Source organism: Ambystoma mexicanum, chromosome 11 (genome assembly GCF_040938575.1).
Source record: "Ambystoma mexicanum isolate Mex_15411 chromosome 11, UKY_AmexF1_1, whole genome shotgun sequence".
NCBI lineage: Eukaryota > Metazoa > Chordata > Amphibia > Caudata > Ambystomatidae > Ambystoma > Ambystoma mexicanum.
The window spans coordinates 1,406,484,820-1,406,511,430 of NC_090934.1; the positions used below are offsets into that span (position 1 = coordinate 1,406,484,820).

At 43.5% G+C, this 26,611-nt stretch overlaps 1 protein-coding gene across 12 annotated transcripts in view; it reads right to left on the minus strand.

Moving 5' to 3' along the window:
- MEF2A (myocyte enhancer factor 2A) overlaps window positions 1-26,611 on the minus strand; it is a 674,395-nt gene that overhangs the window by 362,354 nt on the left and 285,430 nt on the right. For all 12 annotated transcript variants that reach the window (XM_069625048.1, XM_069625045.1, XM_069625042.1 and 9 more), the window contains one exon: window positions 17,932-18,135. In XM_069625048.1, coding sequence (XP_069481149.1) covers window positions 17,932-18,135 — 204 coding nt within the window. The remainder of the gene's footprint in view (window positions 1-17,931; window positions 18,136-26,611) is intronic.

Here is a 26,611-nt window from a genome sequence, read left to right on the forward strand (position 1 = left end):
AGCAAATATAAAAGGGGAAAAAGAGAAAAGGGACTAAATGAACAAGCATGAAAACGTACTTTGTTTTATAACTGGAGAAACCTTGGTTAATGAGCAAAAGATGTAGTCGCTGCCTCACCATAAAAACACACAATAGTGGCAGAAGATATATGACACTTTACACAAGCAAGCAAGAAATAGTTTTCGTTTGTGACCTTCAACCTCATGCAGGAAAGTTAATCAAATTCGGCAATAAACTAATCTGACCACAGAAGATGCGTCCATTTTTTGCCACAGAAAATGGTCTTCATTTTACCGGGCGATAGTTACTAGGTGCCACTGCGGCAAGTGAGACCTGGTTCAAACGGATTATTCTACTTTCACATTCCAGGTGATAGGTTGTTTTACCAAGCTTTTAAACCCAGCAATGCTTTGTTGTGTTATATACATATGGTATGGTAATGCGACTGCTGGAGCGCAAATTCACATCTTTTTGATCTCTCTCTCTCTCCCTCACACTGGGCAATCCTCACTGTTTAGCCTTAGATTTTAAGCAAACATTCAGAATAATGTAATCTAAAGGCAGTTACATTTTAAAAGCAACATAAAAACACCAAGTATGCCACTTTAAGCACAAGAGTAGATTACTTTTAAAAGGCGGGTTTGTGTTGAGGATTCTATCTCACACGGAAAAGAGCTACCAGCCATAATTATTTGAGGCCGCTGCTGTGCATTTTTTCTCCCTTAACTCCAGTTCCTCCCGTTCGTGCCCCTGTCAAATCCATAGGTAATTTCCAAGCCGCCCACAATGACAAGAGGATCTGTATAATGGATGGGCTATTATGGAAAACATATAGCAGGCCACTGTAAGAGGCACGTGGTGACACAGGGACCCTTTTGCTTTTCTGTAAAGCGCACGAATGAATTATACTACTCAAAATGTACTGCTTAACCACCAAGAGTTGCTGACAGTTTAGGATAATGTAGCAAACAAATACATCTTAGTCGACACTAAAACCGCAAGCCACCTGGGCCCAGCACCACAGTCAAAGAAGCAGGTGCAGAAACCGGAAACGAAATTCCAGAACCACAGAGCTACGTCGTGGCAACTTACAAGTTCATTGGTGGAGGGCAAACCCGAAAAATATGAATGCCACAAACACTCTCTAAAATGATAAAGTATTCACCCAGCACCCAAACAGCTGAGTTAATGTCTTCAAAGTCATGGATAACAGCTGTCCCTGCACTGGTCCAAGCAATAAAAGGTCTACATGCAAATTATTTCAATGCCATTTTTCTTTTTTTCTTAAAGGCGGCACACTGGGCTTGGGCGTCAAATCGGTACAACATTGTTTTCTTTTAACTGGTTATGGATATTTTTAATAAATGGCATCCCATGCCTTAATTCACACACACTGTACATACAGTTTCAGTACCCTATTTGTCATGTTAATAGTTTGTCATACGGCACCAATGACCACCGTAGCTGGTGACAGCCATGATGCTTATCCGGAACATTCAACTGACTCTTTACAAGTTGGGCAGTGCTGGTAAAATGTGGCAATATTACTGTATACTGCTGCATTACTGCATCACCAAACTATGATTTTAGCGGAAAGTTGGAGGGTTTACCTCCAGCTATGAGATGAAGGAAAATCTGCCGACTTACCGCCAAATTTCAGAGGAATAACCCTGTTAATGCCACTAAATTCCCCATGAAGTCCTATGACTCAAAATAAATGGGGAAGTAAAACACCCAGTTGTAATCCGGCGTTAATACCACTGGACCAAGTGGTAGTAATGGTAATACAGTTTGGTGGTATCTAGGTGGATTCTCGGCAGAGATACCACCAAACTCATAATGAGGCCCAATGTCTTTACTCTGTGGATTTACATCTTCATGCATTTCCTGCTGTGCAACCTGGGAAACAAGCCCCTGTACCAACCCCCCCCCCCCCACCGCCACCCTTTTACCATTTAACTGTTTTGCACGTTCACTGAAAAATTAGCGTAAGCGATGTAACTGCACAGATGCAAACTCATTGATGTAAAGACCCATTACCGCCCGGAGAGTGGAGCATTGTGGGCCCCACCGCAGGCGACTCCAGAGAATAGTCTGCGTGGGAATGGGGGAAGAGGTAAACGAGCACAGGTAAGGGAGGGATGGACAAGAGCAATCGAGGTGCGAGTACTGCGCACAAAGTATAAAACGATCTCGGCTTTTACAATTAAAATGTACTTTTACTTGCATAAAAATACTCCCGTTAACAAATGGAAACTCGTTTTGTACATCCTGAAACATTACTTCCAAAGTAAGGAGTAAAACACTGCAACATCTTATCTGGTCCTCTAGTTGAGATGCCCTGCGCAGGATTCCACCCTCGTGAGGCACTGCGGCCTTAATGCGCATGCGGCCCCAAGATATGCAAATGCCCATTCCATGCCTAGACCACACTGCTTTGGCTTAGATTATTCGTACACGAGGTTAAAATCATTGCAGATCTTGTCCTCCTGACTGTACAGCTATGTGCAGAGCTCTCAAGTTTCCCAAAGTTATGCGTGAGAAGGACCCTACCTGTGTTTGTGTTTTTCTCTTTGTGCCAGAGAGCTCCCTCAGTGCCTTTGTCAGAGAAACCCTTCAGGTACCTGCACGGCTGGCTGAAGATGTATCTTGTGGGGCGGGGGCTCATTTCCACATGATGTGTAGAATCCCTCTTGACTTAAAGCCAGGAAAAACGGCAGGAGGCACAGTGTCTACATTATCATGTAGGCAAAATAATGCAGCAAGGTGGTTAATAGCTGCAGATTATAAAAGGAAGCTGAAAAACAATGTCCACTGAAAAGCTATTAATGACTGACAGTTTGGTGCTTATTTCTGGGAAACCTGAGTAAATCGGCAACAAGAAGATAAGAATGTTGCTGGACACCTCAAGGTCGGGGGGGGGGTGGCAGGAAGGCGCTAGCAAAGGCAACATGTGTGCTGTGCACATATAATGTCTACATTAAATGAGTGTGTTTCTGTGTCCCAAGATTGCCAGCATGGGGCAGCTTCTCGGGGGCTTCCCAGAACCGTGGGCCTATTTCAAGGGAAAAGGATGGAAGGCTCGGACACCGTCCCCGAGGACGGTGCTACATTGATATTTGGCTACGTTGTTTTGGATGGCAGTTTGGTTACTCATGCCAGTTTTCACTGGACATTTCTGCCAGATTGCTTGTTGCAGAGAGAACTCCATGGGGGTTTTGTAATGAATGCCCTCGGTACACATAGAGCGGAGGGCTACTGGGCCGACCATCCCCTTGCCACAGGTGCCTCGTTTCTATTATTAAACAGAGATGGTTGGAAAGCTTAGAAACCATCCAACCCCCTGGGACTCAAAGCACAGAGCCAGGAAGGAGCCCCCTCCCCCCCTTGTACACCACCTATCATCCTGGAAATGTAGCACAGTGTGTCCGGGATCAGGCACTATGCTGGGCACGCAGGAGTAGTAGTAGTAATGTGGAATGGAAGGGGTCCAGACACTGATTAGTCACAGCAGGTAGCAGTACGCTGTAGTGGTAGGCGTCATCCAGTCCAAACAGGGGGTTCGCATTGACCCTTAGATGCACTGCTCGGCCCCCGTCAATAAACAAAACAATTAAAAAACTCAATTTTGAAGGTTAATTTAGAAGCCCACAAGTCTATACAACTGATGTATGCATATTCCGACATGTAGTTGTACAATAGTCCTTGTAATGGCTCGTATACATTATAAACGTTCCAATCATTAGAACGCACACGCAGTTCCTGTAATAACATGGACTGAATTGGAGCGAGCAAGGTCAAGCCCAAGAAAATGTGATCAATCGGTCAGCGCGTGGCGTTGGTTGGGATTATTAAAGCACTCCCAAAATCAGAATAAAACAACTGTTTTACAATTAAAGGCAGCGCCTGGTGCCGGGCGAACGCTCCAGCGTTCAACGTGTGGCTACTGAGTAGACGTAAACACATTTGGCTGAAAAAAACAGAAAGGCAGCAGATTTTTCAGAGCATAGTGGGCTATATAAAAGGGACAGCTTGGTCTCCCACGCTGCCCCTTCTTGTAGAATTTGGTAAATCGATATCTATGCTATTCCCAGGTTCGAGTTATTACAGCCCTTCTAATAACGCTGTCCTCCGTTCCTCCAGAGCGCCGAGAAGCAGCCTTTTCGGAGCTGGGTGGGGTAAGTACTACATGACTACGTGACAGAATACATACAGGATAATTATCCGCAAGTGTGTGCAAATCCCAATCCACACACATTCAATTTTCCTGTCACTTTGCCTTTTACTCCAGAGCTGCTGCTGCAGAGGTCTTAAGCCTGGTGTGAAATTCCGCAAAACTATTTAGATGGGGGGGTTGTCTAATATTTCCTGCTTATTAATCTCATGCGCTCTGCGGTTTGTGAAAGGCAGGTGTGGTCCAAGTCCCTGGTGCTAGGTGAGGTGTCAAGTCTTCGCCTTCTCACAAACCTGTTGGCAATTTTTTCTCAGATTAATAAATATTGTACCTGTACAACGTATGATGTCGGCAATCTCTGCTTGATGAATTAAAAGGAGTGATTTATAACAGGTTTCATTTCAGTGTCTAGCTCAGGATTCTTTCTGTAGTAAAGCCAGTGTGCTCTTGTAAAGATCCTTCATTTAAGCCTTAGTCCCCATTGGGCTGGAATTCCGAAAACTCACTTAACAGCCGAATGAAACAAGGGTTTTAAGGAGGGCTTCAGGCAGCGAATGCCTGGGAAGTCCAGCCTCCTACCCCAGGTGCTAAGGCTTTTAACAACCGGGGCAGTCTAAACGATGTCCTCCCATCCTAAAAAATAGTGCGTCCCTCTCTACGGCACCCACCTTCCATGGCTGACGCCGTGTAGGGCGTGTCACTGTGCATGGGAGGCCCCAGTCACCGCACACTGCAGGAGAAGGAAAAAGGACATGCCGGCATCTGGGTCATGGAAGGATCGGTGAGGAACAGGACCGCCACACCAGGGAGTCTTCTGCTTGACCCAGCCATGCAAGACCAAAGATTCCAAGCCATCACTGGGTAAATAGTGCTGGCAATTGGTTTGGATACCTCGATCCCGATTGGCTGAGCCAAGCAGCTTGCTCCATTAAGTGCACTAAATATACATGGCTATACATTGGGGAATGTCAGATGAAAAGCAGGTTGTCTCGGAAATCCCCTAAACTTCTTTAACAGCTTGTGATTCTCAAAAGTATGAATCGTGGCATATAGGAGATAGAATTTCCTAGGATTTGAACCCCCGACTGCCCATTTCTCTTCCCTAGGTGTGCAGGCAGCAGACAGAGCAGACCGCCCCCTAGTAATTGGGCCATTAGCAGTATTTGTCACTTGTCAGGCCAGCATAGTTGAGACCAGAATAGCTGGTCATTTGCTTCAGAAAACGTCCCTGGCGTTTCAACACTGGGTAGCTGCAAGCTGTGGGACCCTCTCTGAGCAAAGTGGAGGGCACTTGTGCTTTGTACCCAAGCTAGCCGACTGGTAAAGCCAAGAGTTTGAGAGCCTGACCTAATATACATATAATGTCATGCATGCACAAAACAAATCTCTCACACACTCGCCTACCAACACTCGCACAAAGGCAAGGGGGACCCCTCCTCCCTTTCCATTGTGCTTCAATTTATTTTAAGCATATACATGTTGGGCAAGTTTCATGGAGGAGCACTTCCGTTTCAGTGAAGTGAAAGCGGAACAATGAAGACAGACCATTGAGCCGAAAGCAGAGCAGGAGACACAGGCAGGCAAGAGTGCACATTTCAAGGAATAAGAGTGGGAGAGAGGGTATTTAGTCAAGACCACTGAAGAAATGGGTGACCTGGTTATTTTAAGTTGGTAAATCATAGCCTGACAGGGTTTACATCAGAAGTGACGATACCATTATAGAGTGTGGAAAAGGGTTGGGGCCATGAATATTAAGATTCCAGTAGGGGCTGGTGAGGGCTTGTTGAAGGCCACTGTTGGGGATATGGAAGGAGGAAACCTAATGTAAAGCCAGAGTAAGAGGACGTGTCTTACATCGGTATGGACATCATTGTTAGCACTTTAACATGGGGCAAGTTGATCTTTCTTCCTTGCCGTAATCGGTCATTTTTACTGAGTTAATTTAATAACTCCAATGGTTTAATGATTCATAAAAGCACAATTAATCAGCACTCCTATTCTGCACAAATGTGTAAGTGGCATGCACAAAGGATCAACAACCATTACAGAAATACTTTCTGCCCTATAGAAGAGAAACTCCTCCTTATCTCTGCAATGCCTTCCCAAGTTTGGGGCGTCCAATGTTCCACTGCCATCTTGGTTGCACCGGTCTAACGCTTTCCAATACCATTAAGACATTATTCAGCAAAATAAATAGGCATTCCAAGTCTCAACCCCTCAAATTTGCAATCATTAACTGTTGCCAAAGGTGACCACAGAAAGCACGCCAGGTCTCAAGTAAATACTCTGTGGATTTTGAAATTGTTCCAATGAAAACAAGTGATACTTCTTGCTATATCCCCTAAATTGTTTAAAAGCCCTGTTCTCAGTCTCATAGTTGAACTTTTAAAAACGTTTTTGTGCAAATGTTGCACACGCCGCTCGTCTGCGTCAGCCTCTGAACTCCTCCGTTTTAGAATGAAACAAAGCATCTTCCAACATAATCCTCACTCCTTCAATAGATTTTACTCCAAAAACGAATTCCCATTCAGACCGGACAGGACTAACTCTTTCAACAACCTCAACATCTTGCAAGGGGCCCCGTGGTTTTAAAAAACAAAAGTTTATTTATGTTTCATTAACTAACCAAACAGTAATGGGCCCTCTGTTAATCGCTTGAACCACGGAAATGCTGTCTGACGACTAAATGACACTTCGGTTCCTGAACTCCACTCTCAAATAGTCCAGAATAACAACAACTTTTTTATTCGGCTTCCACCATTAAAAGTATAGTATAAACATAATTACAATGAGTCTTCGAGTTTATACAAACAAAATAAACCAAACCTCAGTCACATTGCATTATCAATAAAAACGAACCACTTTATACAATTGAACTGTAAATCGTTGGCGGTAAAAATTGCCTTTAGTGCTTTCCATTTCGTTTTGATTCCAAATCTATTGAGATGTGGTCTGATGAAACGATTCCTTATAATCGTGTAATTTCTGCAAAGCAGCTTAAAGTGCCATAAATCGTCAGTTCCCCCAATTTTACAAATCGCATATCTTGCTGGAGGACAAAGTTAGTCTGGCACAAAGGTTTGTCCTGGTACAGAGAATATCTCGATACATGTGGTTTAGCAATGGCCTGAACCTCCGAGAAAGGATGGAGATCACAGTGTCTTCAGAAACCAGGGTGTCCTTTATTGTTATTCATAGTTGAAAAGAACTAAGGTTCCTAGCATTAGCCCAATCATTTTCACACAAGTCCACTGTGCCTGCCATTTTGATTTTTCTCAGACAATTTAACAATGGGCAATATAGTGAGTGCCAGAATGGGTAATAATTAAAGAAGCGTGATATTCCTTACCAGGCCACGTGTGTTGCACACTTGCGCTATTTCTTACTGAGTATTGCTCCCAAATCGACACTATCTGCTGAATCAGTGTACAACCCGTATTCCTCACTTGATGCAAGGGCGCTGGACACACCAGAGAGCCATTACATGCAATCAGGGAATCAGCCTTAATACGTTGGCTCCCCCTTCACATCTGATGGCAGTCGTGTTCTGTGATGCTTCTAATTTAGTCATGTCATGGAGAAGGCAATTGACCTTGAAAATAAAGAGACTTGCCTCCCCACCAATACCTATAGCCGATGAAATGGGACCCTCTCAGTAGCGACATCTCTATATTGTTACTGTGAAAGTCCTCATCTCTTCTTAAGGCAACCTGCACACTCCTCCTGCATAATCCATTTTAATCCCCAAAAACGTGAGACTGGCCGCTGGACCTTGTGGTCTTCTCATGAACCAAGGGAACCCTTAACTCTTTGATCTCTTGAACAAACATTGAGGATATGATCACACTTCTGGGAATCCCAAGAACAGGAAATCTTATAGGTAATGCAGTATCATCCAACACACTGATATGTTCGGCACACATTCCAGGAAGATGCTAAATTTCTCAAAACATGCACATTGCAATAAACATCCCATCAGTTTGTATTGTCTTAGAAGTAATCTTTTCGGGGTCCACTGGCAAAAGTCTAAGTGACCTCAATATCCGCGTTTGCCATCGGCTCCCCGTGACCCAAGGCACTCTGTTTTTCATTGGCCAAATCGCATGACGTATACTTCACCGAACATACTTCCAAATGAAGTGTATCATTAAATGGTGCTCTTTTTGGAAAATGATAGTTTATACATTGGCCAATATTGTCCCTGCTCCTTTATTGGCACCCAATCCAATGGTGAATATCGAAGGTGTTTGGATGGGACAAAGAATGGACAGCCACGCAACCGAATGCTACATCCTTCAAAATATGTTTTGCAGCTGTCACAGGACTTTACTTTTTTTTTAACGATGCTGCTTCATGACGTTGTGGCCCTAGTTTCCACTCCACATTTGTGCAAAAAGAGCAAGAACACTACAGCTGGAAAACATGACAACTATTCACTAATCGGGTGGTCATCCTTCCTGATAGCTATCTGAACATCTTGTGTGCCCATCTTAACTGGATGCACTGCTGGGTCTCCCCTACAACCTCGTTTCTGTTTTTTCGTTTACATTCTATTGACAATGGTAAGCACCTCATTTTGGAACCAACTCTGGAAACGTCTCATACATCACGGACATAAATGCAGAAAACCCCAAGGACCAATTCACTTTCTTCCTTCTAAAGATGATCTTTTTGCCCCTGTGATTCCCATTCTTAGACGTCCATTCTTCAATGACACTCAGGTGCAGCAGGGCATATAAGTAAACATATTTCCGTTTTCAAAATGTCTTTGGCTTGATATATGCCAGGCCAATACACTTCTGCTGTCGTGCCACTTTTTTCATCACCCTTTTCAATAAGGACAAGGGACACACCCAGTACCACTTGCCTTTCAATGATCCCGTCCTTTGCTGGCTTGACCCATCAACTGTACCACAGGAGAAACCAACATTAGTGCTGCTGTGTTCTCCTCTACCGATTCTTTTATACCTGAAACCCTGTGGTTGGGTTAGTACGCCCCCACCCTGCCCTTCCCCCTCCGATTACTCCCACAACCCCTTTTAGCCCACTCGGCAACACAGAGCTGAACAGGGTTTCTGTCATCCTGTACGTGGCCCTTCTGCTGTAACAGGCCAGTTCTAAACTGGCATCCTCAGGTTGCCCCTAATGAGCATGCTCATCAGCTGCCCCCAGCTTTGTGCAAACTATGCCCAGGGGAAAACCGCATGAGAGTTGGGACTAGGTTTATGGAGGCAAAGGGCCAACACATCGGAGGCAATAGTGCCTAGACTTTGTCCCCATATTAGTTTGCAAAAGCTGCCACCTGAACCACTACCATGGGCTCCACTAAACTCAGCAGAAAAGGGAGCCCATGTTACACTGGGGCAAAAAGCACTGGTCCCGATTTCACTGGAGGAACCTCCGCAAGTACCACCACAGAGTCACTTAGTTCAGCAGGAGAATGAACCCCTCCTATCACCTTCGTAGGTGCATTTACCCTTTGCAACTTTGGGAGCGGGGTAATGTCGCCTTCGGGAGAACGCTTTAAGTAGCCTCTCCTTGCCACCCACCGGCACCAAACTCTATTGGTCATGGTCCAGTTGTCCGAGGAGCCTTTACCTGATTCTGTCAATTACTATTCCCAACAAGAGATCATAAAATTCATTTGATGCACCTTCTGCTCCCGTCACAGGCATTATTTATCGCTCCCAGCTCAGTCACTACAAATCAGCACCAAACAAACGAAATATTTTTGTTTTGTACCACTTGGCCACTACCTCTGTGACGTCCATACTACACCCGTTTCCCCAACCCAAACAATCGCTGTATCTAGCTACAATTCCCTGTAACGTACCCCTGTGCTTGAGATCTTAAATAATTCCCCAGACAGCCCATCCACTTGCAATAGTTTCTTAAAGCATATAACTTAATTACCATGGATGCTAAGAACTCCTTATTAATTTCTTATGGAATAAAACACCTTGCTTCAATATGTGGAAATTGAAAGCAAAGTGCCAGAACTTGCAACAATTCCACCTATATTATTGTTGAAAACCTGAAATGAAATACCTCCTTAGATGCTTGCTTTTCTAGGCAGTCAACCCAAATTCGTCTTTACTACACTTCGAATCTACAAGTTCAATTACTGGTTACCCAATTGAAGAAATTCTTAGTGGGATCGAGATTTTTACATTTGTTAATTTAGCAGAACATTTGCATTAATACACCGTACAAACATTGGTAAAACAAGTAGAACATGCAACCCGTCTACATAATAGGAACGTATGACTATTTTCCTAATCAAGCTGATGCCAGAATAAACTGAACTGTGTGACTCCTTTTATACGTGTGGCAGAAGACTCAATGTGCGGAGAACCAAAGACTAATGTAGAATGATTCAAGTTTAAGTATGAGAGGCGCCATACAAATGTATATTTGTTATTATTTCCGCCTCTTACTCATTACCATGACAAGGGTGCACATGCAGGATGCAGAATAACCTGCACACCTGAGAGACAGCACTTAGCAAATTCAGTACATTCCACCCAAAGACTGGATTTTTAAGATCTAGTGAAAACAGGAGATGTAAAATGCATTCGTTTAAAATGCAACTTCATTTCAAAAAGTGCAAAGAAGCCTGAATCTGTTAAAAATATAATTTTATTAACCAGAGACAAAAAACTGCACATGATATTTACTATTAACTATATGTGAAAGTGAATATTGTTCATAGTTCTGTAACTACAGACCTAGGAATATGAAACTTGGTGTTCTTCCGAAGATCAGACATTGGCTACGATTGGCAATAGTTCATAAAATGATAAAGAATCATAATTTTATGAAGCAATAAGCCAAATAATGATATTGAATTAACAAGTATGTGTCTGAAAGCTCAGAGTCCAATAATCTTGGCTTCATTGAGTTTGCATTTTGCCACCCTGAATTATATTCCATTTAACCTGTAAAAACAACTACTACATTTTGTATTTAGTAGTAGTTTGGCCCCTCCCAACATCTTTGATCACAAGTATTGTAATTGTAATTGGTTATTTATAACAAACCTAATACCCAGACGCTTCTAAGCGCAGACGCCGGGCTCAAACCTGTGTTGCTTCATCGTCTTGCTTCCAAGGCGAGCGTGTTGCCACTGAGCAATCACCCCCCGAGATATGATAATGATAATCATCCAATGAAGACTGGGGGCACATATTCAGTAGGATTGTCTAACTAGGAGGTAGGCCAATGAAGAACCAGGCCAATCACATAGTGTGACATAATTATGGAATAAGGTGGAAATTTGGGACATTTTAAAAATAGTGAGCACAGAGGCGATGATTCTGACAGAGCTGCAGGAAAGGCCAGCACTTGTTCCTATGGGATGGATCAAAGATAAACCACCTTAAGGGGTACCAAAAGGAAGGTTCCTGTGCCAAAGGTTGATTCCTGTCCAGAAGAGAACATGCAAAAAAGAACCTGATAATGTCTGAGACTCCCTGGGAACACATGAGGGTTTCATCTGGCCCCATGCCTCTAAAGACTAATCCAAAGTGAGTGTGGGATTTCTACAAACGATACATGCTCGCTATAGCTATTTTCCTATGTCCAAAAAGGGTGTGTGGTTTGTGAAGGTGTATTCACAATACTTTGATTTTGATTTAAAATGGGAAATTAACGGTGCAATCTCCCTGCATGTAAAATGAAGTGAGATATGTATTCAATCCAACTTAAAATGGCTTTCTGAGTTGGGTGTGCAATGATATAGATAGCCCTTCTGTGCATTTGCCACGTTGCTCTTTAAAAATCACAATATCATTAAAACGTACCCAAAATATTTTTCCAGGAATATTTAACAATGGGCTGTGATATAATGACGTCCATAGCAGAGCGTAATAAAGATCTGTTTGATAATGTGTATCCTGTGAAGGCCATAGGTGTTTAATAAGGAACGGAAAGGGCATTGTGTTTCATTGAGGCATTTCTGCTCCCATAAAAATGGTCCAAATGTAAATCCTATATAGCCTTCATTCTTAAAACTACACAGTGGGACTTTGTTAGTGAGGCAAAAGGGAAGGGACATCTACACCTATGTAACAAAATATCAAAACCATTCTTTGAGATTGAGTGGAGGAATGAAATTATGTGCATTCGTTAAATGTGCAGCATTCTAAAGCAAGCTACTGTAAGCTTGTTATACACGTGAGCAGTCCACAGTACGGGATCTACATGGGAAATGGGAGACATGTAATGGTTCTCTAACTTTACACATTGCTGCTTTATTGGGGAAAGAAAAGTTATTCGATTCATTTGAAATGTGACTGTGTAATTTGTAGACGTTTTCATGAAGTCGAGGATTTAGAGATACTGACCTACAAGTTGTAGAATCTCTAGTGTTATTCAGAACATAAGAAATATATAGACTCAATCATGGAAATGGATGCCTGTGTGTGAGAATAGTGAGATTCATGCAGGCAGGTTAATTTCGATTACTGTAGACAAGCTGTCTGTTATTGGGTAACATTGTAGTGACTTCCCCTGCAAAAAGTCCAGGACCCCCTTTAGTTCTGTCCATATTCACTCGCAATCCTCCCGCACCAGATTGTTGTAGGGCTCCAACCGCCTACCAACCAGGTTGCACTTAGCGGTCCTCAAAGAGTCAAAGCTCTGCACCAAAAACATGACTCCCAGAGCTCTTTACACACTTACTAGCCACCACGGACATCCCCCAGCTGCTGCTCTCCAAAGTCCAGAAATAAGCACTCCCCCAGTGGACTCCAAAAAGCACACTCCAATGATATTTCTGGAAACAAAGATATGGGATGAAGCCAGAGGAGCATGCCAAGCCTCAAACGTACCAGTAAGGAAAGAGGGGGAGCATCCTTAAAATTCATATTTTATGATCTCCAATTCCAGGAGAGCCAGAGATTTTTGCACAAGGTTGGGACTTCTGCCGTCAGGCAGCATAATATCCTGATGACAACTGTCATTATGCCAACCCTGTCCCTTCGTCATCCGAGGAAATGACAGGATTGGCATCTGTGTTGGAATCTGGGGAAACAGATTCACTCCCATGCAATATCGTACTACAACACTCAGAGTTACATGCCGCCTCACAGCATGTGACGTCAACACAGACTGTAGCTGCACGGCGAACGCCGTCTGTTGGCTGTCTGAATTAAAAATACATGTGCTCATAGGACCGGCCCTCCTAAACCGATTACGGTGAGCATTTTGTTTGTTGCCTTGTCTTTGCTGATTTATTGGCTTTTCAACCCTCTGGCTATGTTTTTCCTGGACTGCTTTGCTTAACCCCTTGCTGCTGTTTGATGGAAGCACAACTTTAACAACGTTACACAGATTTGCTGTGTTTTTTTCCTTTCTGTTGCACTGCGCTTGGTTACTCCAATCCCTGTTGCTCTGTCTACGGATTGCTCTGCGGCGATCTGTTTCATTGCTGTGTATCTGTCACCACTTGAGAAAGGTCTGGTTTGTCAGAATGCGTTGCTTACCAATTACTCTTTTCACAACGCCCGTTACCCAATGTTCAGAGAGAGATTGATTTTCTGCTACACTCAGTTTACTGTGTTCTATGCAACGGATCATCTTTTTTCCGGACCGCTACTACTTCCGCAGATACTCTGCATTTTTATGGACTTTGATTAACAATGTAGCTGCACTCTCGTTCTGCCCAGGTATGAATATGTAGTGGCTTCCTCGTGCCATTGAGTTCAGTTGTTTGGACTACCTTCTTCAGGGTTTTGTAGACATTATCAGGTACCTTTCGGATTACTGAATTCCAGAACTTCTCCTGAGGACTGCAGGATACTCGTTTGGTTCACTGCCTCTCTTGCACGTATCTCACAGGTTGGTTGGTTATTTGAAGTAATTTATATGCTAATGCGCTGACTTATTTTTTTACAGTTGCTGATAGTGTTCCTAATGCCTTTTCACCTGAGCCCTCAATCCTCTGATAATTATAATATGGTGAAAGAGTGCGCTCAGGAGGAAGGTCTCCCTGTAGTATGAGGCCTGGTATAATCATCGATTTGAGGTTTCCGACTTGATACAGCTTTCATCTTAGTGGAAGCCTATATCCGGACAAATTACACAACTGCTTTTATCCTTGGCTCTCTTCCATGCTACTCAACACAGACCCAACATGCTGCCAGAGCTTACTAGGATACTGCTTCATGTTAATGGTTGTCAAAATACAAAACTGCTATCCCTTGGGAGAGATTCAACAGGCTGTTCTTGCAGTGCCCCCATTTGAATCTGCACCCTGGGCTATCACCCACTCTGCTCACCCTAAAAACAGCCCTTTGGGTGGGGCAAAAAGAGAAAGTTAAAGGCTATTTTTGGTCCTGCAGTTCACTTTGGAGGATGGGGAGGAGTTCAAAACCCTCTGCCACAGTCAAACAGGGGACATTTGAGCTAAAAAAGCTGCTATGGTGCTCTTGGCTGGCTAGGTGACGGGATAAAAGAACTAGAAAGACAAATTGAAGGAAGGGAAGGTAGGAAACATGGTAATGTCAGGCTAAGCCACAAAAGCATTTATCCTTTCTCTGCGGGAATGAGGTGTCTCTGTAAGGGGTGAGTGGAAAGGAAGTTTGCAGTGAAAATTAAGGCAGTGAGACTAGAGTAATGAGCATGAGCCAGAGAAAGGTGGACTGGGATGAGGTGGGTAACGCCACATACAAACTGCTAAGCCGCCTGGAGCTTTCAATCTTGCTGTGAGGCTGTAGGGTATATCTTGAGGATTCACACCGATCACAAGCGAGACCGATAACAGTTTGACCATTATTGTAACTGGAAGGGGGTCTACTGGAAGGAGAGTTTATGAGATGGATGTTTTGATGGGTATATATGGGCGGAGAAGGCTATGTTGTGGTAACGGATTTAAAACAGGGCATCTTTGCAAAGAAAGTCAGAAAGGGCGAGTAAAGGAAAATATGAGCTTGTGATACCCACACTACTACACGACTGGAACAATGGCTCAGTTTATCAATTTAATTGGAAGGCAGCTCACAAGTTGTTTTGACATTGGACTGGCTGGAGATCTGGAAGTTAGGGATTTCAGGGCATTGATATGAAACACATTAGTGATATCATAAACGTAAGCGAATTTAGGCAAGAATGACTTCCGAGTGCTTCAGAAGGGTGCTTGAACTTAAAATACATGCGATACACACAGCACAAATAAACATCCTGTTCGTTTATGTTCTGGACTCGATAGCCTTAATGGATTTAAACAGTGTCACAGAAAGAAGGCGCTGAAAACAAAAAGTTCAAGAACAGCGTGTGACTGCCCTGGCAAACCTTTTTTCTTTTACATCGAGTGAACTTGTATGAACCTCTTTATGGATTGCGATCTGAAAATACAGGCAATTCACCACTTCCTCCATTAAAATGAAAGCTTAGGGATGTTGGTTTGGTTAGCATGCTTAGAATAGCTCGAGCAGTCTCTAAAGTTCCAAAAAAGGAGGGGTGCATAGCCGCACTGATTAAATCTGTGGACTCCGATTGTCCTACATAAACTAACGCTTTGTATATGCTATGCTTTGAACACTGCCCGAAGTGCGTATGTACATCCTCAGGCTGGAAGTGACTCTAGCTGGCATTCTGGCAGTACAGTGGCACTGCAATTCTCAAGAGAACCACGAGAGTTGAATGCTGGTAGATGTAGTCCTAACACGCCGGCAGTGCATTGATGGGACAACAGAAAGAAAACCAAGATAAGTAGAATGCTGGATGTTGTGGTTCTAGAACTCTGCAATGGTAGCACTGGTGGTGCTGCTGATAAAGAAACATACGCCACCAGGCAATTGAGCTTCCTTCAATTCATGAGATTAGCACTAATGTGCTAATCTCATGAATTGATTAACTACACTCAAGAGAGCGATATACTGGGAAATGTGGTCACAATATGTTGTGAAGGAAGCACATTTGTTCTGAAACTCACCAAATATCCAAGAGAACCGAAAGCTTGGAAATGCGTCCGACACTTCAGCATAGTGGTGCCGTTAACTGCAGAATAATCAAGACGTTAAACCTGGGAATTGTGGTTCTACTATCCCACAACAGAAAGGCAACCGCCCTGACACAGGCACAAGAACCAAGACAAAGCAGAACGCAGAAGACTAGTGGCTGTGGAGATGCCAATCCGCAACAGCACATGTGATGCAAACAAGACTGATTAGGATGCAAGGGAAGCAGTGGACAATGGGATGTGCAACTCTGCCATTCCAATTCAGACGCCTGTAGCACCAACCCACCACAAAGTTTCTTCAGAAAAGGCAAGACTAGGGCAGAGAAATAGAACCAGACCAGAAGTAAGTGTGCCCCTGAAGCCCTGCCAGAAAACACATCCCTTAGAAAGGAGAAACATTACTTTAAAATGAACGGAGCCCCATTTCACCATTTGCCGAAAACTTGATGTAAAGGTTAGAAATTACTGTCATAACCTTACAGACAGACCAGGTAGTCTATTCTATGAGAATTGACAAGCAACCAAGTAGCAGCATAGATGATAATGACTGTTTACTGATCATACAGCAAGACAAATTCCACACAAGGATTACACCCCTTGCGTGCAGAATGTCAGTTGTACACAAACACAGACCAAATGTCAGTTGTGTACGTGTACACGTGTGTATACACACACACACACCTCCCCCCCACCCGCCCTCCCCCCCCCCACCACCACCACCACCCCCCCCCCAGAAACACTGACCACCAAAAAAATGGGCGTCTTCTTCTGGACATAGATGCACGCCAACAAAAACAACCTTGTGCAGATGTCGCTTATAACGTGGTGGGGCCAGTGGTGAATTACAGTCCTAGGCACGGAGATCAAGGTCAGGCATTGTAATCACAAACCGAGCCTATATAGATTTTATATACAAATTAACATGGTGAATTGGGTTATCTGGCCCTGGCAGCATAGGATTAGGCATAAAGCGAGAAGTCTGAATTCCATGCAGATGGGATGGAGCATGATGAAGAAGCCCTCACTTTACGACCTCAGGTTTACATCTTTCACAATATGGTTGTACCGTTGGGACAAGGATCGAACATTGTGACAGACCAGCAGTATTGCAGGAATGGAAAGTTCAATTTGCCATTGGACATTTGCAAGAAAATAATTCAAATGAGACAGGGTTAGACTGGCCTAAAGGGAACTCTGGAAATGTCCTGGCAGGCCTCTGCACCTTGGGCCTCTTGTGAGGTATATCTCTACATTTTCTCATAGGGAAAGGGTTGGACTTGCTGAAAATGTGTAATACGGGGGTCACTTTGAACATTATTTCCAGAGCCTCTTTTGGTTCCCAGTCCACCGCTAAAGACGGAGATATATGGTGAAATTTACTGTGCTTTCTTTCTGAACTGGTGTAGTGTAAAACGGTGTGAATAACCACAGCCACGGGAGCTCCGATGCCTCATATTAGATCTGCTGGCCCCAAAGAGATATCAGCGCGGCTCATTTACCCGCCAGATTAGGGCCTTCACACTAAACACATGCTAACCAAATGAATTGAATGCGAGGCCTCTCCACACATTTCCTCCCTCCCATGTATTCAAGTAGATCTCCCTCACATCTGCCACCAAATTACTTTCTGCCTAGGTCTCCCATAGGTCACACATTGAATGCTCTCGGAAAATCTTAAAACATCAGCTCACCATTTAGTACAAGACATTCACAGTGCATTTAGCCCTAAAACCAACATGGGTGTCTCAAGCAAAAGACAGTGGACCCTTTGAAATTCAAGAAGGACTCCATTACCTCGACAATGTCGGAGTTGGTTCGGCTCTCGTGGGGCTCGTTGTACTCGGTGTACTTGAGCAGCACTTTGTCCATGTCCGTGCTGGCGTACTGGAACAGTTTGTTGGAGCTGTTGAAGATAATGAGGGCGATTTCACAGTCGCACAGAACGCTCAGTTCATACGCTTTCTTCATTAATCCAAACTTCCGCTTTGTGAACGTGACCTGAGGGAAGAAGCAACGTGATGATTTACATAACCCAAAGCTTCAACGAGGGGGAAATATCACATCAACAGTCTTATCAAACCATTATCGCTGCTAAACATTAGCCACATGAATGGGGACCGATTCAATCTAAGCAATATTTGTTTTGGATCATGAGTGACATGTGATCTGTGCGCCAGAATGAAATCGTGCACTATGAATAGAGGTGCGGTCATAGACATATGTTTCATTATAGTGTAAAAGAAGGAAAGGTAGGGGCAATTGGAAAATTATTTACATCAAACAGATCAGAGTGTACTACTTTCAAATCAACACATAGGCTTGATTCCAATTGTTGATCCAGATGAGTGCGCCACTTCAATGGGAGATGCATGATGGTGCGCTCAGGAGGAAGAGCTTACAAAGGAAAGTCTTAAGGTCTTTCCAGAGGAGGATAAGGGATGCCGGCCATCTGCCAGAGGCACGCTGTTCCAAATACAGAGTGGGATGACCGAAAAGGAGAGCATTTTGCGAAGTCTTCTGGTTGCTACACCTAAGTGTTTCTAATTTAGCCTGGGCTTGCTTCTGTTGGAACAGAACCCCCTTCCTCCCCATTATAGAGACGCTATAGGAGGCACTAGGGCTTCTTGGTAATAAGGACCTTCCATAAAGAGAATGTGTGCTGCACGAAGGGACCAATGGCGAACTAGCATGGCAGGGATGTGTCAAAGATATCTAGAGATTTGGTAAAAGATCAACTATATGCTGAAACTTTAGACTAAAAAGGTTCCTTACTTGCGAGCCCCGCTCACTAGCGCCCTATTTTCGGCAGCTTGGGGTTATGGAGCGCAACTAACTGATATATTTGTTGTTGGTTCTGAAATATGCTCAGAGACAACTTTCAGGCGTAATTATATTTTAAATAAATAAAGCTCCTAAAAACTTCACCAAAGCTACTTGGTCTTTATTGTGAAGGCCTTAGTAGGATTATTAAAAAAAATGAAAAATAAACATTTACAGTGTTTTGTTGCAGGCTCAGTGGTCGGCTCGCCATGACACTTCCTGGATGTGTTACGCAGTGCGTGGCTGAAGTTATGATCCTCCTCCTTCATTTGACATTAGGAAGGGTGCAGAGAAAGATAGAAAAAACGGACGTCGATACGAGGGACGTTGGTATTGAAAAAAAAGCTACTTGATACTCTCTTTAAATCGATCTGTAACTTAAAGCCTCTCGGGTGTGGACGTCTAATTTTAAAGTGCACAATGAAAACCCCTCTTGCTCGAATGCACATCTCGACAACCAGGGACATGAGAAATAAAATAATTAGATGTTCCTCTGTAAATATTGACCAGTTGAAACACTTGTTTATGAGCGCGATAGATATAAAATATTAGTTCAATTCAGTGGAGCTTGTGCTACTGGGGCACGACTTCCTGCCTGCACCAGGTTCATTCACCAAATGAATACATTCCAAAAGTGAAGGTCTCGGTGAACTTCAAATGAACAATTCGATCTTAAGTACCTGGTAGCAATATTTTGTAAAAGGAAAAGTCAGGCCTGAAAAAAAAGTTTTACAAAGACATGGGTCATTTGGTTATCGTTATAGTTGCAAACCCACCTTTTCTGCACAGGGATTAAAAAACGTAAGCACATTTCCCCCGCTAAGTGGCTGAAGGATGCGTCTGTGTGGCTGATGGATAATCATAAGAAGTATTTCTTGTAGACCCTGTTTAATCTGCAATTATTGTCCTGTTGGCTGGTTACATTAAATGTGCAAATACATGCATAAAGTATTTCACCATTTCACCTATGTGAATGTATAGCAATTGTTTTATGTAGCTTGATTTACTTTAACAATTATTTACACAACATGCTGTTCATATTTTCATGCAAATTTACTCATCTGTGACCCAGAAACTAAGCTCCATATTTGATCCCGGATTACATCATGTATAGCTGGCCTACATAGATTGGAGATGTTTTCCTGCTCTTAGGCTGTGTGTGTCTAAAGTTTGTGCTTCTTAATGGCGGAATCATGCAAAAGAAAATGGAAACAACAAGACCACAGTTGTAAATATTGTGCACTCATGAGTAATACTTATTTTGAATTTAATATTAATGAAATATATAACATTACTCTTAAAAGTCTATTCAAGTAAACAGTTGGTCCCAGCTACTATTCCATTGTCGTCCTTACTGTGGCTTCCGTTTGTTGAAACCTTTTGTTCCTTGTGACACAAATCTAGGGCATTCATCCGCTCTTCCCAGAACTGGTACTTATTGCTTAAAGTATATTCTACATTTTATTAATTCTAAATTCTGCATTAGAATCAATCATAATTTATTGAAAGGTCAAAAGAATTACACACAGGTGAATCAATAAGAAAAGGCTTCCTTCGGAAACAAAGAATGAAAGCTAATCATTTAACAAAGAACCCAATACATCAAATATTCAAAAGGTAACCAGTACAGCTTTTTTGGGGGTTAATTAAAGTGTAGTCGTAATATGCAGCAACCTGTTACTATGGTGATTTGAGGAACTTCCATCTGTATGCTGGTTAGCCGTTTCGCATGCTCTATGGATTATTTGTGAACGAGAACTTCATCTCAGAAGTCAGAAATGTCTTTCCTATGCAGGTATCATGGGTTGTAATGTAAAAGACACACACGATGCATATTTTGGATAAGATTTCAGTTCCCTAATGCACAATAGCAATAAATAGGTTTTCAATTATTTGTTTGAATATTTTGAGGCTATGAAGATGCATACATGTTGGGTGCGTAATAAGTGCAATAGTGAATCTATTGAAGAGAGAAACTGCTGTAACGCAGGGATGAAATGTATCCTACAGAGTGCAGCTTCCAGCTCACACGTATGTTCACATGGAAATATGAAACGGAGGTTATGTGTAAAGAGTGGTTACAGTATGTCATAACTATATTAAAAAAATATCATGAAGAAACCGTGAAAAAAACAACAGTTTCCCAAAAAGTGCAGTATGTGCCCTGCAAGTATGCGCTATTCGGCATCTAATTGAGGAGTTCTGGCTACGGGAAGTCACTCCAGCCCCTAGGAAATTGTGACTAACGAAGCCTTCTGAAAGACTCCCAATGGGTGGGGCTTCCCGAAAAAATATTAAAACGATCGCAAATAATGTTAGGGTTATGTCACACTTTAACATGACTGACGTACCACTAGCAACCGCATACCGCAACATGTGCCATCCACGGCACTCCACAACCAAGTGGATCAAGTCGGAGATGCTAGCTGAGATTGAGGGCAGCAAGTCTGGGCACTTGTAAAACATCTATTGATTTTGACTGGCTCTAAAACATAACTTGCAAAGCTGCAGAGATACCACCTGCTAAGAAGAACGAAATGCTCTTGCTCAGTAGCTTTAAGTTGTGCACACCTGCATATATGTTGGCCCAATGATCAGCCGACTGATCCGGAAACTGATTAGCTGTCTGCAAACGTTTTAAACTATTGCCCCTTTGCCCATTTGTTTTGCAAACAACATTTTAATTGCCTTTGAAGAAGGGATACTGACATATTTGGATTCAAGTAGAACACTTATAATTTGCAATTATTTGAAGTTTGTACCTGGGTGGGTTGAACCGATTCTGAATATTAGCAAAGCATTTGAGACCATTTCGATCATATATGTAACTTTTGACAGCGCACGTAGTACCCATATTTCCCCGGCCAATACGAAAATGTAACAGGCAAACCCGGGGATTGTGTCAGAAATCACTCGAGCTGTGAAACCGAGCATCGTGCATACACGTATCGACTTCCTTCAAGCAACGAGTATAATTCTCAAGTGTTTTTAGAAGAATACATTTAAAATACGAGAGGTCATAAAAAGTATTTTGCTGGTGCTACACACGGTTTGTACAAGGTCCACAACCTAGAATGGAAAATAGGCAGGCTGCCACAAACTCCAACATAAATTAGTTGTGGCAGTCCAAATGTATAATCTGAAATTGGGGAGCAAAAGGCCACCCACTAATCTACCCTTGATAAACATTTGCCTACTAAATCTGGATTTCCCCTTATTCCATATAAACTCCAATAAAATTCGGTTACATTCTTTAATTTGAGTCTGAGTGAGCATGGAATAAATACAGAAATGTCAGTCAAATGTGCATCCTGACAAGAAGTCTTCCTAAAACAGAATAGGACCCCACTTAATCGATAAACAGCAGCACAGCAAAGGTACATTATTCAACAACGGAAATATTGTTTACCACAACGCTCTGGTTCCTGACTGGTCCCTATCCCCAAAAATGTGACTGAGGTCACAAACTCTGGGGACAATTCTGATTGACATTCTTTCAGAGTCGTACAGCTTAATCCTGAAATTCTGAAAAATTCCTTAGCAAGGATCAAGATTTCGGTTTAGGCAAAAACCAGCCTGCTTTTTGGAATCATCAGATCCTACGCGTAAGCTGCAAATTCTTGGCAGGTTTTCCTAATAAGGAACAATGAAATATTAGAGTACTCCCTAATGCTCAGACAAAAGTAGCACTATTGATGGCAAATGGTAATGTGGAGAATAGACAAGACTGCCATGTCCTGCACTCGATCAATGATACCAAGAGCGGTATAAACACGCTAGATACAGAACTTCAAAACATTGCTAGAAAATTCTGGATCATCAGTATCTACCGGCCAGTAAAATCTGTAGTCAATGCCGATGAATGCCTTTTCAGCATCCAAAAAGAATAGGGTCAGCCCTACTGGTTGCGGAGTACTTTGTGTTTGAGATTATCGCCACCTGGCATCAAGCCATACTTTGCCTGGTGGTGTAATGAAGTCAGCTACCTAACCCAACCCCAGAACACAGAGGGAAAATGGCGACCAGGGCCTTTGTGCCAGAGCCACAAGCTACCATGACCAGTTCAGAGCGGGAGTTGCCATGTTCCCCTCCTTGTTCATGGCCACCTTATTCCCCCCTCAAGAGCAAGGACAGCTGGGCTCCTAGATGGCCATTTCCAGATTGTATATGTGACCAGAAGAAAGGAACCATAGACAGCTGAATCGATAGCAAGGGATAAGCTTCCAGGAACATCAACCCCTATGGTTACTACAGTGAAGAGAACCTACAATCTATCCCCAGATACAAGGTTCCAAAAAAACACAAGGATCCCCTGGATAAATGTTCAATCCTGTGCAGGCAGAAATCACGATTAACCAAGAGACTCACAGCAGAAATGTACCGCAGGCCCCGCATGACAGTAAAGTTACTTGGGGATGAGTGCTTCACAGACACAAAAGTCCCGAAGGAGAAGCCAGATTCTAGGAGAACCCTATGAGTGAAGGGAGACCCTCGCAATATCTTACCAGCAGTGGAGGATCGTAGCAGTGTTGAGGGATGCGGGAGGGGCAAGGCAACACATGATCCCAAATACTAGAATGGTCCGGTGTTGAGATGTACGGGTAGGAGGGTTGGAAAATGGAAGCATTCTAGAGTGGAGAGAATTATGTTAAAAACCTAACGCAAAGCCCAAGAAAGAAAACTGGACTTTGCATGATCTTATAAAGGCACCGGATAATGGGAAAGTGGAAACATCTAGGAAACAAGGTGGCCAATCCGAGAAGGCTACAGAGAAAAATACTTGAGAGCTAGCGTCTTATAAAAAGGCTGAGAGCAAGTCAGACCGGGACAGCAGCAACTTGGAGGAGAGGGCAACACAGAGGAATGCAAGCACACAGGAAGAAGGACCATCAAGGAGGAGTAAGTTACCAGCAGCATAGCACCACATCTGAACTGCATGCTACAGCCTTGGGATCCTGAGGGCTGTAACCAGTCTTAATGAGAAGTGGAGTCCCGCCCTACTGCAAGAGATGCAGGAATAATAGGGGCACCATAGGTCTGTGTGACATGGAGAAGGTATTGGAACCAAATCAGTAGAAAGTGTCACCTTGGATTCAATAATGAACAAAATCAAAAGCAAGGAACACCCCTTGAGTTCAACATTCCCAAAATCCTGGTTCCCTCTTGCAATATGGATGTTTTCAGTCACTCACACACCAAGGGTATTTCAAACGCCTCAGCAATTCTTTCCCAGTGGTCTCTTATTGTTGGTTCCTCATTCCTAACTACTCAGTGGGATGTAGGATGAGGGGCCTCACAACTCTGCTGTCCAAATCTGGGCGACACCTCAGAAGAGGATGAAAACAACAATCCTAGGTCCCAAGACTTCAGGCTGGCCTTTGCTGGTTCTCTGGGCTGGAAGAAGTTATTGGTAAACTTCATCTACGCTGGGTGGCACCCGACTCCCCTTTCCGCCTACTCTCTCCTAGTGTCATTGCATCTCAGCAATGCTCATATTCCTACCTCTATTCCCCTACCTTCTATACTACGTCCAGATGAGCCCCTCTCCAAACTCTTACCACCTCCTCACCGGTCCACTAAGGGTTTGGTGTATTTGGGGTACTGTCTCGTTCTGGCTTGAACTCCCCAGGTCCTTACTCTCATTCACCTGCATCTTCTTTTACAGTTGATCCGTCACCACCACTTCCCCTGGATGTTGCTATTATTTTCCCTTATCCTTGTTTCTCAAACCACCTCTTCCCTCTGGCTGAATCCAAAACTTTTCCTATGATTTCCCTTCTACCTGCTCACTCTGCCTCTTCCAACAATAGCGCCTTGTGTTATCTTCGTTATCACGCCTGTTTCACCACCAAGGTCTTCACTAGCCTTTTCCTAACTCCACCACTCAGTCTTCAAGACTGCTCCGTGCCTGTCCCCCAAATCACTTTTGCTTCTTTCTTCAGCCTTTCTCGCCTTAACAATGCTCCATTGCCGTACTTCTACTGCTTCTGGACTCCGTCACCCTTCTGCCAAGTTTTCTCCATTTCATACAGACTTCCCTTGGTTTCTTTGGACCACCCACAGGATTGTTCACAAGTGTGTCACATAATTACACATTTCAAGTGATTGTTCCATTTGAATTCTTAGACCATCCTTCAACCACATGGTGGGTTCTAGCCCTTCCCTCTTCTGGACCACACGCTTAGCCAATATCCGTGGTTGGTGCAACTTGGGAATTTGTGTGCATTTACATTTGCAGAGCTGTGCTCCCTGCTAGTGTTTTTGGTTTGCAAGTCCCTGTGTTCCAAGTGTTTTCCCAGCACGTGGATCTCGCAAAGTTCAGTTGGGTAAGCCACATTCTGTCACCCCGTTGCAACACCGCAAATGGTTCCATTGGGGCTCAATTTGTCAGTTACATTTCTCATAGGCCCTTTTAAGAACATCATGTTTTGGTGGTGTCCAGTGACAAGCCCCTGCCACGGGTCTCAAAATGCACATGAATGATACATAGGTTAGACGACAGTAAGTATCTCATTTCAAGTGTCCAATCTCTACTAATGGTGGACTATGTTGGGATGGAAATGAGCCTATTGCACCCCTCTAGGCGCTTCCAAATACGAACAACATATGAGGTAATCTAACATGCAAGGGGGGGGGGGGCAATCTGCATCATTGGGCAATATACAGCAGCACTTAGAAGTAGGTGCATGGCACTAGGAAAGTCCATAGCCTTCGATTCTATTATGTAATAGGCCCCGAATGGATAACCTGCAGGCTCGCATTGCTCATATCCCAGGATTCACAAAGTCTCATTTCTGCACAACATGCTGGCTCTGTTAGGCCCTGTTCCCACAGAAGACCACTTCCTTCTTGTCCGTTTAGTGTTGCAAAGATTTAGTATTTTTCACCAGGATGCGCCCTGCAAGAGTGCGAGAAAACACTAGGCTCTGCGCTGCATCCATTCACCTCCACTAACCTGACAGGAGGCCTCTCACCCCCACCCAGCCAGGTCAGAGCCAGCCTCAACCCACTGCCTCAACCCCCACAACTTTGCATTCCTGTTCATGCATATGACCTCCAAGTCTCAACCCTCATCAAGTGTTCGCAGGTGATCTAAGCATGCGCTGCTATATTTCATTCAAGCAACAACACTTACCCCATGTAACAAGAGGTACTGGGGTGGATAAATTAAAGCTCAAACCCCAGTGTGGAGACCTGGTGTGCGGGAACTGTGACATCAATGAAACCCTGAATGTGTGGATCAGCATGATTGCATTTTATCCTCCCTCTTCCTTGGCACCACTTCCCGTACCGCCCATGTGCCTGCAACAATTAGTTAATATTCAGGCCTTGCCTGTTTAGCATATATACAAACAATGTATAATGTGTGAACCGACTTTCACTGCTTGGATGAGCACAGCTGACCCACGTGGGTCCTGACCGACGGGATGAGAACCAACCAATTACTGCCTGGCATCCCTTACGGGGCAGGCCAATATGAAGAGTGCCTCCGATCAGTGGCCCCCATAATGTACCCTATGGATGATGTTTTCTTGGTTCTTAAGCCCATGTTTGTAACTGTTAGAGTCGGAGCGCTCTCGAGCAGCAGAGTTCTTTGCTGATATATGTATTCTGTACAATTAAACCTTGCTATCCTTGCAACACTTTCTCCTGG